Source organism: Stegostoma tigrinum, chromosome 29, assembly GCF_030684315.1.
Source record: "Stegostoma tigrinum isolate sSteTig4 chromosome 29, sSteTig4.hap1, whole genome shotgun sequence".
Classification (NCBI taxonomy): domain Eukaryota; kingdom Metazoa; phylum Chordata; class Chondrichthyes; order Orectolobiformes; family Stegostomatidae; genus Stegostoma; species Stegostoma tigrinum.
The window spans coordinates 1797156-1811283 of record NC_081382.1 but is presented as its reverse complement, the minus strand read 5'-3'; the positions used below and the strand labels follow the sequence as shown (position 1 = coordinate 1811283).

The following is a 14128-nucleotide window of genomic DNA, read 5'->3' as shown; positions in this document are numbered from 1 at the left end:
TCTAAACAGAAAAGCCATAACTCTCTCAACCTTTCCTTGTAAGACCTTCCCTCCATTCCAGGGAACATCCTGGGAAATCTCCTCTACACCTTTTCCAATGCTTCCACATCTTTCCTGTAATGAGGCAACCAGAACTGGACACAATACTTCAGATGTGGCCGAACCAGGCTTTTGTATAGCTGGAGTATAACTTCACTGCTCGTGAGCTCAATCCCTCTATTAATGAAAGCTAACACACCATACACCTCAACAACTCTATTCACCTGGGTGGCAACTTTCAGGGAACTGTGGACATGAACCCCAAGATCTCTCTGCTCCTCCACACTACCAAGTATCTTTCCGTTAATCCTGTATTCTGCTTTCAAGTTTGTCCTTCCAAAATGAATCACCTCACACTTTTTAGGGTTAAACTCCATCTGCCACTTCTCAGCCCAGCTCTGCATCCTATCAATGTCTCTTTGTAACCTGGAACAGCCCTCTGCACTGTCACAACATGACCCACCTTCATATCATCCGCGAACTTGCTAATCCACCCTTCCACTCCTACATCCAAATCATTTACAAAAATCACAAATAGGAGCGGACCCAGAACAGATCCTTGTGGTACACCACCGTAACTGAGCACCATAAATATTTTCTGTCCTCTACCACCCTTTGTCTCCTAAGGGTCAGCCAATTCTGAATCCAACCTGCCACATTTCCCCCTACCCCGTGCCTCCTTACTTTCTGCATGAGCCGATCATGGGGAACTTTATCAAACGCCTTACTTAAATACATATATACCACATCCACTGCTCTACCTTTGTCCATGTCTTTGGCCATCTCTTCAAAGAATTCAAGCAGGTTTGTGAGGCATGATCTACCCCTCACAATCCATGCTGACTATCACGTATCAAATAAATCCAAGTGATCATAAATCCCATCTCTTAGAGCCCTTTCCAATAATCTGCCCACCACTAAAGTAAGACTAACTGCCCCATAATTTTCGGGGTAATCCCTATTCCCTTTTTTGAACAAAGGAATGACATCTGCCACTCTCCAATCTTCCGGCACTATACCCGTGGACAGTGAGGACAAAAAGATCATCGCCAAAGGCCCTGCGATCCCTTCTCTCGTTTCCCATAGAATCCTTGGATAAATCCCATCAGGTCTGGGGGACTTATCTATCTTCTAGTTCCTCAAAGTTTCTAGTACATCTACTAATATCGACCTCTTCTAGCCTACCAGCCTGTTTCACACTGTCCTCTCCTACAACTACAACCCCTCCCCTACAACCTCTCAGTTGTGAATACCGAAGAAAAGTATTCATTAAGGACCTCTCCTATCTCGTTAGGCTCCGTGCACAAATTCGCTTTACAATCAGTGATCAGGCCTACCCTGTCTCTGGTCATTCTCTTATTCCTCACGTATGTGTAAAAAGCCTTGGAGTTTTCCTTGATCCTATCTTCCAAGGTTTTCTCATGCCCCCTTATAGCTCTCCTAAACCCTTTCTTCAGTTCCTTCCTGGATAACTTGTACCCCTCTAGAGCCTTTCCCAATCCTTGTTTCCTAAACCTTATATAAGCATCCCTCTTAACTAGTTGTTCAACCTCTCTCAAGAATCAAGGTCCCTCAGTCAACCACATCTTTTCTGCCTGCTAGGGACAAACAAATCGATCACATGCAGTACGCATTCCTTAAACAATCTCCACATTTCTATAGTGCTCCTCCTTGACAGCATCGGTCCCATTTTATGTTACCAAGTTCTTGCCTAACAGTATAATAATTATCCTTCCCCCAATTATAAACCTTACCCTGCTGTATGCACGTATCCTTTTCCATGACTATTGTAAAAGTAACAGAGTTATGATTGCTACCTCCAAAATGCCCTCCTACCAACAGGTCTAACACTTGAGCCGGTTCATTGCCAAGCACCAAATCCAAAGTGGCCTCTCCTCATGTTGGGGAGAGATAGTAGGAACTGCGGATGCTGGAGAATCTGAGATAACAAGGTGTGGAGCTGGATGAACACAGCAGGCCAAGCAGCATCATAGGAGCAGGAAAGCTGACGTTTCGGGCCTAGAAGGGTCTTGGCCTGCTGTGTACATCCAGCTTTGCACCTTGTTATCTCTCTCTCCTTGTGTTGGTCTGTCTGCTGACTGTATCAGGAATCTTTCCTGAACACACTGGACAAAATCCACTCCATCTAAACTGTTACAATTAAAAAGTTTCCAATCAATATTTAGAAAGTTGAAGTCACCCATGACTACAACCCTGTGACTCCTGCACCTTTCCAGTATCTGCCTCCCAATCGCTCCTTTACTTCTCTGCAACTATTAGGGGGTCTGTAAAAAGTACCCAGCGAAGTTACTGCTCCTTTCTTGTTCTTGAACTCATTCTCAAATTGCCTTTCAGTAGCTGCTGTACTAGCCCTGACTAGCAATGCCACTTCCCCCACCTCTTTTACCACCCTCCCTATTTGTTTTAAAGCATCTAAATCCCAGAACCTCCAACAACCATTCCTGTCCCTGAGTTATCCAAGCTTCTGCAGTGGCTACAACATCGTAGTTCCAAGTACTGACCAACGCTCTGAATTCATCCGCCTTATTTCTGATACTTCTAGCATTGAAGTATACGCACTTCAAACCATGCCTGTGTCCACAATAATGCTCCATCAACCACATTTCTTTATTAACAACCTTACTCCCTGTTGTGTCTATTTGAAGGCTGAATACCTCATCCTCTGAATTACAAATCCGGTTCCCCACCCCCTGCCATTCTAGTTTAATCCATCCTGTATATCTCGGGCAAACTTCCCCCCCAGGATATTTGTGCCTGGTATACATCCTATTTAATCTCCTCTCTTGTGCTATCAGAGCTCTCCCATAATGTGGATTCCAGAATTGCACACAATAATCTAGCTACAGCCTAATCAATATCTTATACGTTTCCAGCATCAGACCCTCCTCTTAATCCAAACCTCACTCTGGCTACCGGAAGAGCTTTGGCTACAGATGTAGCTAGTGCTGGAGCAGAAGGTGAATAGGGAGTTAGATATATCTTGATCCATGTTTTCAGAGCCCAACACAAGGATAATGGTTTGTTGATATTGCCATATTTACGTTCTTCCTGAGAACATTAGCTACGCAGAGGTCAAATCAATCTCCCTCAGCTTAAATTCCATACCTTGTGCCAATATTAATGTCCTTTACTAGGTGTAAAGAGTGTGATAAAATGTGATAATTTTGTAAGCAGTGACAAAGAGACAGTCCTCGAGGCTGACCTCAGGAAAAAAAAACTACCCACAGAAGCTCCAGCTGAATTGCAAATTTCCGAGTGCTAATTCTGTTCCATCTCATGGTGAACTGCGAGGTTCAGTGACAGTGGTTTCTGCAAGCAGGTTAAGCAACCAATAACATTAAATAATTCCTGCCAAAAACAAACTAGGGAGTTAGATTACACTTTTTAATCATTTTACAGATTGTATTATAAAGATTGGGAACACACATGGCACTAAGTTGGAAGAAGAAATATCTTAAATAGACTTTTTTTAAAAATTCTTTATAAAACAATGGGATGTTTTAATTACAATGAGAAATCTGACATTGTTCAAATATGAAATTCTTTCTTCAGGGCCAGAGAGGTTGTTTATAAGTGATCCATTGTACACCATTACCCAATTACATCCTATTTAACTTGGGTATAGCATTTTCAAGGGCTTTTATAGAGAAACTAATAGCATGGGAATGGAAGTTTGTGTCAACAGCTTCCATCGCAGGATCTCAACTGTTCAGTCTCTAGATTTCTCTTCATTTCTCTTTTTAACTGCATATGTGCAAATTTCAGATGTTGCTTTAGTTTTATTGTTTCACTGGATCACAACCACAAATGTATTTTTTTGCCCATTGGTCCCTTTTAAAATTGCTGCATTTAGATCCATCCTGTTGTATATTTAACTTTACATTAACTCAAGGGCGATCACAGGAAGTTAGAACATTGTGCACCACCTCCATTGAAATAGCTGGATGCACTTTGGATTGATTATTTATTTATTTACTATGGAGGATGTGAGCATTATTGGCACCTAATTCCCATCCCAAATTGTCCTGGAAAAGGCCTTGGTGAGCTGTCTCCTTGAACTGTTGTGTGCTGCTAAAGAGGGAATTTCAGGATTTTGACCCAGTGACACTGAAGGACAGAAATATATTTCCAAGTCAGGATAGTGTCTGGCTTAAAGGGGAATATAACAATGGTAATGAATCTGATTCCCTTGTCTTTCCCAATGGTAGTGGTGATAGGTTTATAAGTTTCTGTTTAAGGAGTTGTTACAGGTAGCTTGTGGATGGTACACGCTGCTGATATTGTGAGAAGGTGGTGCAAGAAATGAATGTTAAAGGTAGTGGATGTGGCATCAAAGAACACAGCTTTGTCCTGGATGGTGTCAAGCTTCTTGAGTGTTGTTGGAGCTGCAGCATCCAGGTAAGTGGGGACTACTTCACCACAGTCCTGTCAGGTAGATGGTGGACATGCTTTGGGGAGACAGGAGTTACTCCCTGCAAGATACTCTACGTCTGACCTGCTCTTTTAGCCACGGTTTTATATAGGTGACCCAGTTCAGTTTCTGTCAGTCATTACAAGAATGTTGATAGCAGGGATTATAGCAAAGGTAATGCAATTGAATAGCGAGGGGAGATGATTAGATACTCTGTAGTTGGAGATGGTCAATGCTTGACAGCTGTGTTGTGCAAATGTTACCTGCGTCTTATCAGTCCAAGCTTGGATATTGTCTGACCCTTGCTGTGTATGGAAACAAACTGCTTCAGTATATGACGAGTGGCAAATAGTGCTGAATATTGAGTGGCAGAACTGAAACCCAATGTTCAGAGGCTGCTGTCAATAAATGTGGAGCTGGAAAAGCACAGCAGATCAGACAACATCTGAGGAGCAGGCTGTCTGATATGCTGTGCCAGTCCAGCTCCAATTTATTGACTTTGGCTTCCAGCATCTGTAGTCCTTACTGTCTTCATGTCCAGAGGGTGTTGCTAGGCACCCTTCAAAACTCAATCCTTTTGCTTTCCAATTATAGGCCATTAAGCATTCACTCATCTCTCCTTTCAAAACTTTTCCCTCAAAGCTTCTTGGCTTGTTGTAATCGGCATATAATCTGCACTTCATTTGGCCTTCTGACATCTGTGTTTGAAAAAGGCACATGATAAATTCTTTGCAACAGATTGCAGTTAAATACAAGGTGACTGCCAATGGCCACCAGAGCCTCTTAGATATCTATTTTGAGTTGCGAGGTCACTTTGAAATCTATCCCGTCTAGCACCATGGTTATGCAACAAGAAGGAGGGTATGCCCAATGAGAAGACCGGACTTTGGCTCCCAAGAATCATCAATAGTCATTCCTGCCAATACTGTCTTGGACAGATACATCTGTGACAGTTAGATTGGTAACTGAGGTGAAGTATGTTTATCCCTCTTGGTTCTTGCTGCTGACTCCATCTCACAGCTACACTATTGATATCATTACTAGCTTGGTCAGTAATTGTGATACTGAGACACACCTGCTGATGGACATTGAAGTCCCCCACTCATTCTGTGTCTTTACCACCCTCAGTATATACTCCAAGTCCTGCTCAACATGGAGAAGACTGAACAATCAGCTGAGAGACTGGGCTATGTGATAATCAGCAGGAAGTTTCCTTCCTCATGCTTAACATGATTAGTTGGACAGTAACCTGTTATCTCTTTGGAATAAACCTTATACACAAAAATACAGCCTAAAATGGTACTTGGATTATATTTTTAAGGGAATGAAAGAAATGTACTTCACCCATCTTTAACTTTCACTAACTTACTGGTTTTCCAATTTTCAGAAATCGTATATTTTCAATGTCATCTTGTTAAAGACATTAATATTGCTTTGGGAAATAAAATAAATGATGCAATCGTAAACTGCATTTATCGCACCGTCAAATATTAAAATAGATTTTGACCAATTTGAGATACTACTTTGTAAAATATTGCATGCACCTCCAATGTGGAAATGTTTCTTGTTGTGTTGGTGGTAGACAGAATATTAAAACTGGACCCATTTGGTTTCAGGCCAATTTTACAAGTTCTTAAATAACTTTTACGTGATGAAGGATATTTTGATTTTTACTCAAGTGTGACGAATAATTTCCAGCTGCATTCCTGAAACATTTGTGCGATATCTTTCAAAAAAGTTACTTTTAACATAGCGTGCTTTGATTATTTAGTATACAAAATCTACTGATGGTATTAGCTGATGGAAAAAAAAGATGCCAAATCAACAAATCTACAATTTTGTGGTAATGTGGTTAAATCTAGTTTGATTTTTGAAATTATTATGATGCAAATTGGATACAGATGAAACAAATTATTCTAAAGATCTCAGACGTGATATAGGGAGAGGGCAGGTAAATAGGATTGAGGGATATGGGAGAGGGTGCATTTGAGGTGTATGACAAAAGGGTGAACGTGTGAACAGATGAACAAGGAACAGGAGTAGGCCACTCATCCCTTCAAGCTAACTGTGCCGTTCAGTAAGACCATTGGCTGATCTGTTTTTTACCTCCTGTATATAACTCCATGCCTATGGCATACTTGCCTTCATTGGAAGGACCATTGAGTATAAGAATAGACAAGTTATGCTGCAACTTTATAGAACTTTAGTTAGGCCACACTTGGAATGTTGTGTACAGACCTGGTCACCACACTACCAGAATGAAGTGGATGCTCTGGAGAAGGTGCAGAAAACGTTTACCAGGATGTTGCCTGGTAGGGGGGATTTTAGCTCTGAATAAAGGTTGTATAGACTGGGTTTGTTTTCACTGCAAAACAAGTGGTTGAGGGGTGACCTGATAAAAATTTAGAAGATTGTGAATGGCATGGATTGAGTGGAAAATCTGAGGCTTTTTCCCAGGGTGAAGGCATCAGTTACTCGGGGACACAGGTTTAAGGTGGAAGGGGAAAGTTTAAAAAAGATTTGCGAGGCACATTTTTAATGCAAGGGGTGGTAAGTGCCTAGAATATGCTGCCAGAGGAGATGGTAGAAGCAGACACAGTAGCAGCATTCATGAACCACCTGAATGAATGTGTGAATAGGGAGGAAATAGAGGGATATGGATCCTATAAGGGAAGATAGTTTGAATATGGAAGGGCAAAACATGTCAGCGCAGGCTTGGAGGGCCGAAGGGCCTGTTCTTGTGCTGAATTGTTGTTTGCTCTCCCTTATTCTGTATTCCTGCATATCCTTGATAGTCCGAAGGTAATCAAGAATCTGTCCATCTCTGTATTTAAAAAGATTAAAAATTCTGCACCCGTTGCCTTTTTAATAAGGGGATTCCAAAAGCTTTCAACCCTCTGAGAGAAAAAAAAATCCTCATCTATGTCTCAAGTGGACAGCCTCTTACTTTTCAACTGTGGCCCCTAGTTCTAGATTCTCTCGCAAGAGGGAGAGTCCTGTAACAAATACCAAGTCAAGCCCTCTCAGGATCTTTTATGTTCAATGAAGTCACCTCTGTCCCTTCCAAACTTCAGAGGATACAGGGCTTGCCTGTCTAATCCTTCCTCATATGGCAATCCGCTCATTCCAGGGATTAGTCAAGTAAACCTTCTCTGAACTGCTTCCAACTCGTAAGTACAGTTAGCAATACTATACATTGTACTCCAGACGTGATCTCACCAACACTCTGTCTGACTGAGGCATAACCTCCTTACTTTTGCATTCAATGCCCCTCATGAACAGAACACTTCATTAGTTCTCATGATTGCTTAATATATCTTCATATAACCTTCTGCGGTTCCTGCTCTAGGGCATCCAGATCTTGTTTATTCACTCATGGGCATGAGTATTGCATTGGAAATTCCAAGATTTTGACCCAGTGACAATGAAGCAATAGTGTCATATTTCCAAGTCAGGATGGTGAGAGGCTTGGAGGGGAACTTGCAGATGGTGATGTTCCCATTTAACTGCTGCTCTTGTCCTTCTAGACAGAGGTGGTTGTGGGTTTGGAAGGTGCTACCTGAGGATCTTTGACTAATTTCTGCAGTGGGTGGAGGGTGTGGATGCTTGTGGATATGGTACCAACCAATGCTGGTTTGTACTCAATGGTGTCAAGCTTCTTGAATGTTGTTGGAGCTGCACCCATCCAGGCAATTGGGGAGTATTCCATCTCACTCCTACCTTGTGTCTTGGACAGGCTTTGGGGAGTCAGAGATGAGTCCTCATCACAGTATTCCTAGCCTCTGACCTGTTTTTGTTGCCATTGTGTTTATGTGGCAAGTCAAGTTGAGTTTCTGGTCAATGGTAACGTCCAGGATGTTGATAGTAGGGAACTTGGTATTGGTACCACTACTGAATGTCAGGGAATGGTGGTTAGAATCTGTCTTTTTGGAGATAGTCATTGCCTGGAATTTGTGTAGTGCAAATGTTATTTGCCACTTGTCAGTCCAAGCCTGGATATTGTCCAGATTTTGTTGCATTTGAACATGGATTTCTTCAGTATCTGAGGAGTTGCAAATGGTGCTGAATATTGTGCAATCATTAGTCAGCATCCCCACTTCAGACCTTGTCATGGAAGGACAGGTCAATGATGAATTAGCTGAAGATGTTGCATTTAGGGCACTACCCTGAGGAACTGTTGCAGAGATCTGGAGCTTAAATGTTTGACCTCTAACAACCATAACCATTTTCCTATGTGCTAGGCATGACTTTAACCGTTGGAGAATTTGCCTCCTGATACACATTGATTCCAGTTTTGCTAGGGCTCCTTGATGCCAAGGACTGTCACTCTGTCCTCACTTCTGGAATACAGCTCTTTTGTTCATGTTTGAACAAGACTGTAATGAGGTCAGGAGCTGAGTGGCCCTGGGCATCATTCAACAGATTATTACTGAGCATATGCTGCTTTATAGCACTATTGATTACCCCTACCATCACTTTACTGATGATCAAGGTTAGACTGATGAGGCAGTAATTGTCTGGTTTGGATTTGTCCTGCTTTTTGTGTACGATACATACCTGGTAATATTCCAATTTGTCAGGTAGATATCAATGTTGTAACTGTGCTATAAATTCTGGAGCACAGGGTTTCAGTACTATTGCTGGAATGTTAGGTCCCATAGCCTTTGCAGTATCCAATGTCTCCAAATCGGCTGAAGACTGGTGTCTGCAATGCTGAGGACCACTGGAGGAGGCCAAAATGGATCATACACTCAGCATTTCTGGCTGAAGATTGCTGCAAAAGCTTCAGCCTTCTCTTTTGCACTGTTGCGTTTGTCTCTTCCATCGTTGAATATGGGAATATTTGTGGATCCTCTTCCTGCAATAAGTTGCTTAAATGTCTATCACCATTCACAACTGGATGTGGCAGGACTGCAGAGCTTAGATCTGATCCGTTGATTAGCCCTGTCTATCACTTGCTGTTTATGCTGTTTGTCCTGTTTGAAATCTTCACCAGAATGATACCACGTTTTTAGGTATGCCTGATGTTGATATGCCCTCCTGCACTCTTCGTTGAACTAGGGTTGATCCCCTGGCTTGATGGTAATAGTTGGTTAGGGGATATGCCAGGTCATGAGGTTGCAGATTGAACTGGAGTACAATTCTGCTGCTGATGGCCCACAACACCTGATCGATGCCCTGTCTAGAGTTAAGTCTGTTCGAAGTTTGTCCCATTTAGCATGGTAATAATACAACACAATGAGATGGAGGGTATTCTCAATGTGAAGGTGGGACTTTGTCTACACAAGGACTGTGCAATGGACACCCATGCTGATACTGTCATGGACAGGTGCATCTGCAGCCAGCAGATTGGTGACGATGTGGTCAAATATCATTATCCCTCTTGTTGGTTTCCTTACCACCTGCCACGGACCCAGTCTGCCAGCTATGTCCTTTTAGACCTGGCCAGCTTGACGCTGCCTCCATGATAATCCTCAACACCAGTGACCAGCAAGGCTGAATATTCAGCCCCTATTGTACTCTTTATACATTCATGACTGTGTGGCCAAATTCCACCTCAACTTCATTTACAAGTTTGTTGTTGACACCACTGTTATAGAATGGATCTCAAACAATGATAAAACAAAATACACAAAAGAGATGCTCAGTGGCATGGTGTAAATACAGCAATCATTCCATTAAAGCCAACAAAACAAGGGAGCTGGTCATTGACTTCAGGAAGCGAGGTGGAGGGCACACCCCTGTCTGAATCCATGGTGCTGAGGTGGCGATGGTTAAGAGTGTCAAGTTCCTGGAAGTGATGATCACCCAACAATCTGACCTGATCCACCCATATTGATGTAATGGTCAAGAAGCACACCACCTCTACCTCCTCAGGATGCTGAGGAAATTCAGCATGTCCACAAAGGCGTTACCGATTTTTGTGCTCCTGAGATGCTGCTTGGCCTGCTGTGTTCATCCAGCCTCACATTTTGTTGTCTTGGAAGCTTTTGTGCTCCTGAGATGCTGCTTGGCCTGCTGTGTTCATCCAGCCTCACATTTTGTTGTCTTGGATTCTCCAGCATCTGCAGTTCCCATTATCACCAATTTTTAGCGGCTTCCTCTACATTGGGGAAACCAAGCGGAGGCTTGGGGACCGCTTTGCAGAACACCTCCGCTCAGTTCGCAACAAACAACTGCACCTCCCAGTCGCAAACCATTTCCACTCCCCCTCCCATTCTCTAGATGACATGTCCATCATGGGCCTCCTGCACTGCCACAATGATGCCACCCGAAGGTTGCAGGAACAGCAACTCATATTCCGCCTGGGAACGCTGCAGCCATATGGTATCAATGTGGACTTCACCAGTTTCAAAATCTCCCCTTCCCCTACTGCATCCCTAAACCAGCCCAGTTCATCCCCTCCCCCCACTGCACCACACAACCAGCCCAGCTCTTCCCCCCCACCCACTGCATCCCAAAACCAGTCCAACCTGTCTCTGCCTCCCTAACCGGTTCTTCCTCTCACCCATCCCTTCCTCCCACCCCAAGCCGCACCCCCAGCTACCTACTAACCTCATCCCACCTCCTTGACCTGTCCATCTTCCCTGGACTGACCTATCCCCTCCCTACCTCCCCACCTACACTCTCTCCACCTATCTTCTTTTCTCTCCATCTTCGGTCCGCCTCCCCCTCTCTCCCTATTTATTCCAGTTCCCTCTCCCCATCCCCCTCTCTGATGAAGGGTCTAAGCCCGAAACGTCAGCTTTTGTGCTCCTGAGATGCTGCTTGGCCTGCTGTGTTCATCCAGCCTCACACTTTGTTATCTTGGTGATTCAGACCCTCAGGTTAATGTTCTGGGGACAAGTGTTTGAATCCTACCATGGCAGCTGATGATTGTTGATTGTTGTAAAAGCCCAATTTAATTCATTAAGGGAAATAAATCTGCCATTCTTACCTGTTCTGGCCTACGTGTGACTCCAGACCCACAGCAATGAGGTTGAATCTTAACTGCCCTCGGGGTAATTGCAATAAAAGCTATCCTAGCATAGACAGAAATGCCCACAACCTGAATGAATAAAAGAAAATTCAGAAAGAAAGTGGAATTGATGAATATGGAGAGAGGGTAGCTAGCTGGGATTGTGGGAAGATGTGGCTGAGGGATAGTTAAGAGAACTTGACTGCGATTCAAACCTATCACACAAGCTGCAGTTCTTTTAATGTTAAACCAGACCTGACCTTTGTCATGAGTTAATATTGCTCTATGCAATGAAAATGCCAGAGTGTTTGCTGGACCTGCCTCGTCTCCAAACCATGGGATCTATCCGTCTCCTTTGCATACTTTGTTTGATCTTCTCCCCATGTAGCAGAGGCACAAGGTCTCGGAGGCCGAATCGGAGGGGCGAGGGCCCTATCGACAGGATCCAGGCGCAGAACAACTTTAATGTTCAGCAGGTAATAGCATAAGAAGGAAACAAAAGTTTGAATTTTTATAGCTCCTTTCACCATGTCAGGACATCCCAAAGCTCTGTACAGCCAATAAAGTAGTTCTGAAGTGCAGTCACTGTTGCAGTGTAGAAAACGCTGTAGCCAATGTTCCCACAGCAAGGTCCCAAAAACAGCAATGTGATCATGCTCAAGTGATTTTGTTCTTGTGTCATTGATTGAGGGATAAATATTGTCCAGACCACCAGACATAATTCAACAATTGAAACAGTGCTGTAGAATCATTTACGCTTATCTCCATGTCAGTAAGTTTAAAGCCTCATCTGAAAGACCTCTGATTGTGCCGCTGAACATTGCGATATAATCACAGCTTACAATGCTTTACCAAAATCCTGGAGTGAGACTTGAACTGACAACTTCACCATTTCCTAAAAGTGGCATAAATCTATGCTTTCAGCTTTAGCCAGAAGACATGTTGGACTAACTGTCTCCCTCAGAAGCATTCTCATTAATTCCCTGCAAACTATATCTAATCTCCAATACAGCAAAATCATCTGAGACCAGCGCAGACAACTGGGAATCAGCCTGTGTGATGAATAATAACAGACTGTAGGGAGACATAAACCGAAGAAATAGATAGATCATTGGCCAATGGGATTTAGGCTTTTGAGTGTGGAGTGAAACATTTTTGTAGGAAGAATAAGGAGAGAAAATATAAAATTAGAAGTACAATTCGAAAGGCGTTTTGAGAACAGGGTGTGCTGGGGTAATAAATAATGAAACCATTGAAGAAATAGTTGAGACGGTTTCTTAAAAACATGCATGGGGTCTTTATCAGCAGAAGAAAGATTACATGAACAAGGAAGTGATGTTAAACCTGTGTAAAGTCCTGTCTGGCCCCAGCTGGAATATTGTATCTAAATCTGTGTACCACACTTTGGGAAGTATGTGAAGGTTTAGCAGAAGGTGCAGAGGAGATTTACTAAAATGATGGCAGCAATAAGGACATTAATCTAAGTGGAGATCCTCAGATAACAAGTTGTAGAGTTGATGAACACAGCAGGCCGTGCAGCATCAGAGGAGCAGGAAAGCTGATGGAGTCGCAGGAAGATGCTCAGTTGTCTTTTTTGACCAGAGTAGATTACGTGAGGATTTAGTGGAAGGTTTAATAGTCATCAGGAGGTTTTGATGATGTAGGATAAGGACAACCTGTTTTTACTGGCAGACAGATCTGCATCTGAGTAAGACAAAAGCCAAGTGAGTTATTGACTACATTGTTAGGAAATTTGGTTCAATGTTGAAATTCAGAATGAAAAGGAAAAAGGGGTGCTTTACTTAAGGTTCATTGAAAGAATAAACTCTACAGAGCAAGAGATGAGTGGGAAAGGATAAGAAGCATGAAACCAGAGGCTGATCTGCATTGAGTCCCTGGTAGATTGATGCCACAAAACAAAGCTTAATGCGAGTACAGGGAAAGGACTGTATGGCGAGTAGGACTGGTGAATATTTCTCATCTTTAAAGTAAAAGTCAGGGCTCCAGTTTGTGACTGGGTCTCCAGTGTTTTCCTTCTCTCTCCTCTTAAAAATAACTGCTTAAATATTAGATTGATACCAGTAGCTCCTTTTTATTTTTAGTTTAAGTAAATGAAATATTGTAGTGAATTGTAAAGAGTATGGAATCTCGAGTCATTAATTTAAATCAACTATCATGGTGATGATGCGCAGGTCAGGTGATGTATTGCTGCTGTAACAAGTGGAAGCTGCTGGACACCAAAGTGATTCAGAACGAACACATCAGTAGTAAGTATTTGCAACTTGAGAAGCTAGGTTTGAGTTGAGGAGCTGGAATCTGAGCTGCAGATATTGTGTCATATACGTAAATGGGACAGCTACCTGGACACTTTGTTCCAGAGGGCAGTCACACCCCCAAGACTAGGTAATTCAAAATTGGTCTGTGATCAGGGACAGGAGGAAATGAGTGCAGGTGAGCCAGGTGTGAGGACCTGTGGGTTATATTTGAGAAGCCTTAATCCCAGCAATTGGCCAATATTTATGAAATTCTTGCAAGCTGTGTGGACAAGAGTGAGGACTGCAGGGAGGATGAGCAAACTGACCACAGCAACATGGTAAAGGGAACCAATCAGTGGGGGTGGGGGGAGGGGGAGATGAAATAGGAATGTAATTGTGATAGGGGACAGTATAATTGGGGAAATGGAATTCCCTACAGCTGTG

The 14128-nt window shown here is 42.9% G+C and overlaps 1 protein-coding gene across 2 annotated transcripts in view; it reads left to right on the top strand.

Moving 5' to 3' along the window:
• The first annotated feature begins 11672 nt into the window (after positions 1–11672).
• The window catches only part of c8g (complement component 8, gamma polypeptide), a 31071-nt gene continuing 28615 nt past the window's right edge, over positions 11673–14128 (top strand). Inside the window, exons 1-2 of one of the 2 annotated variants that reach the window (XM_048558530.2) lie at positions 11673–11905; positions 13622–13696. Coding sequence is in view for 1 of the 2 variants with exons in the window: in XM_048558529.2 (XP_048414486.1) it covers positions 11720–11905 (186 nt within the window). In the remaining variant the exon portion in view is untranslated. The remainder of the gene's footprint in view (positions 11906–13621; positions 13697–14128) is intronic. The other variant, XM_048558529.2, reaches the window with a different exon arrangement.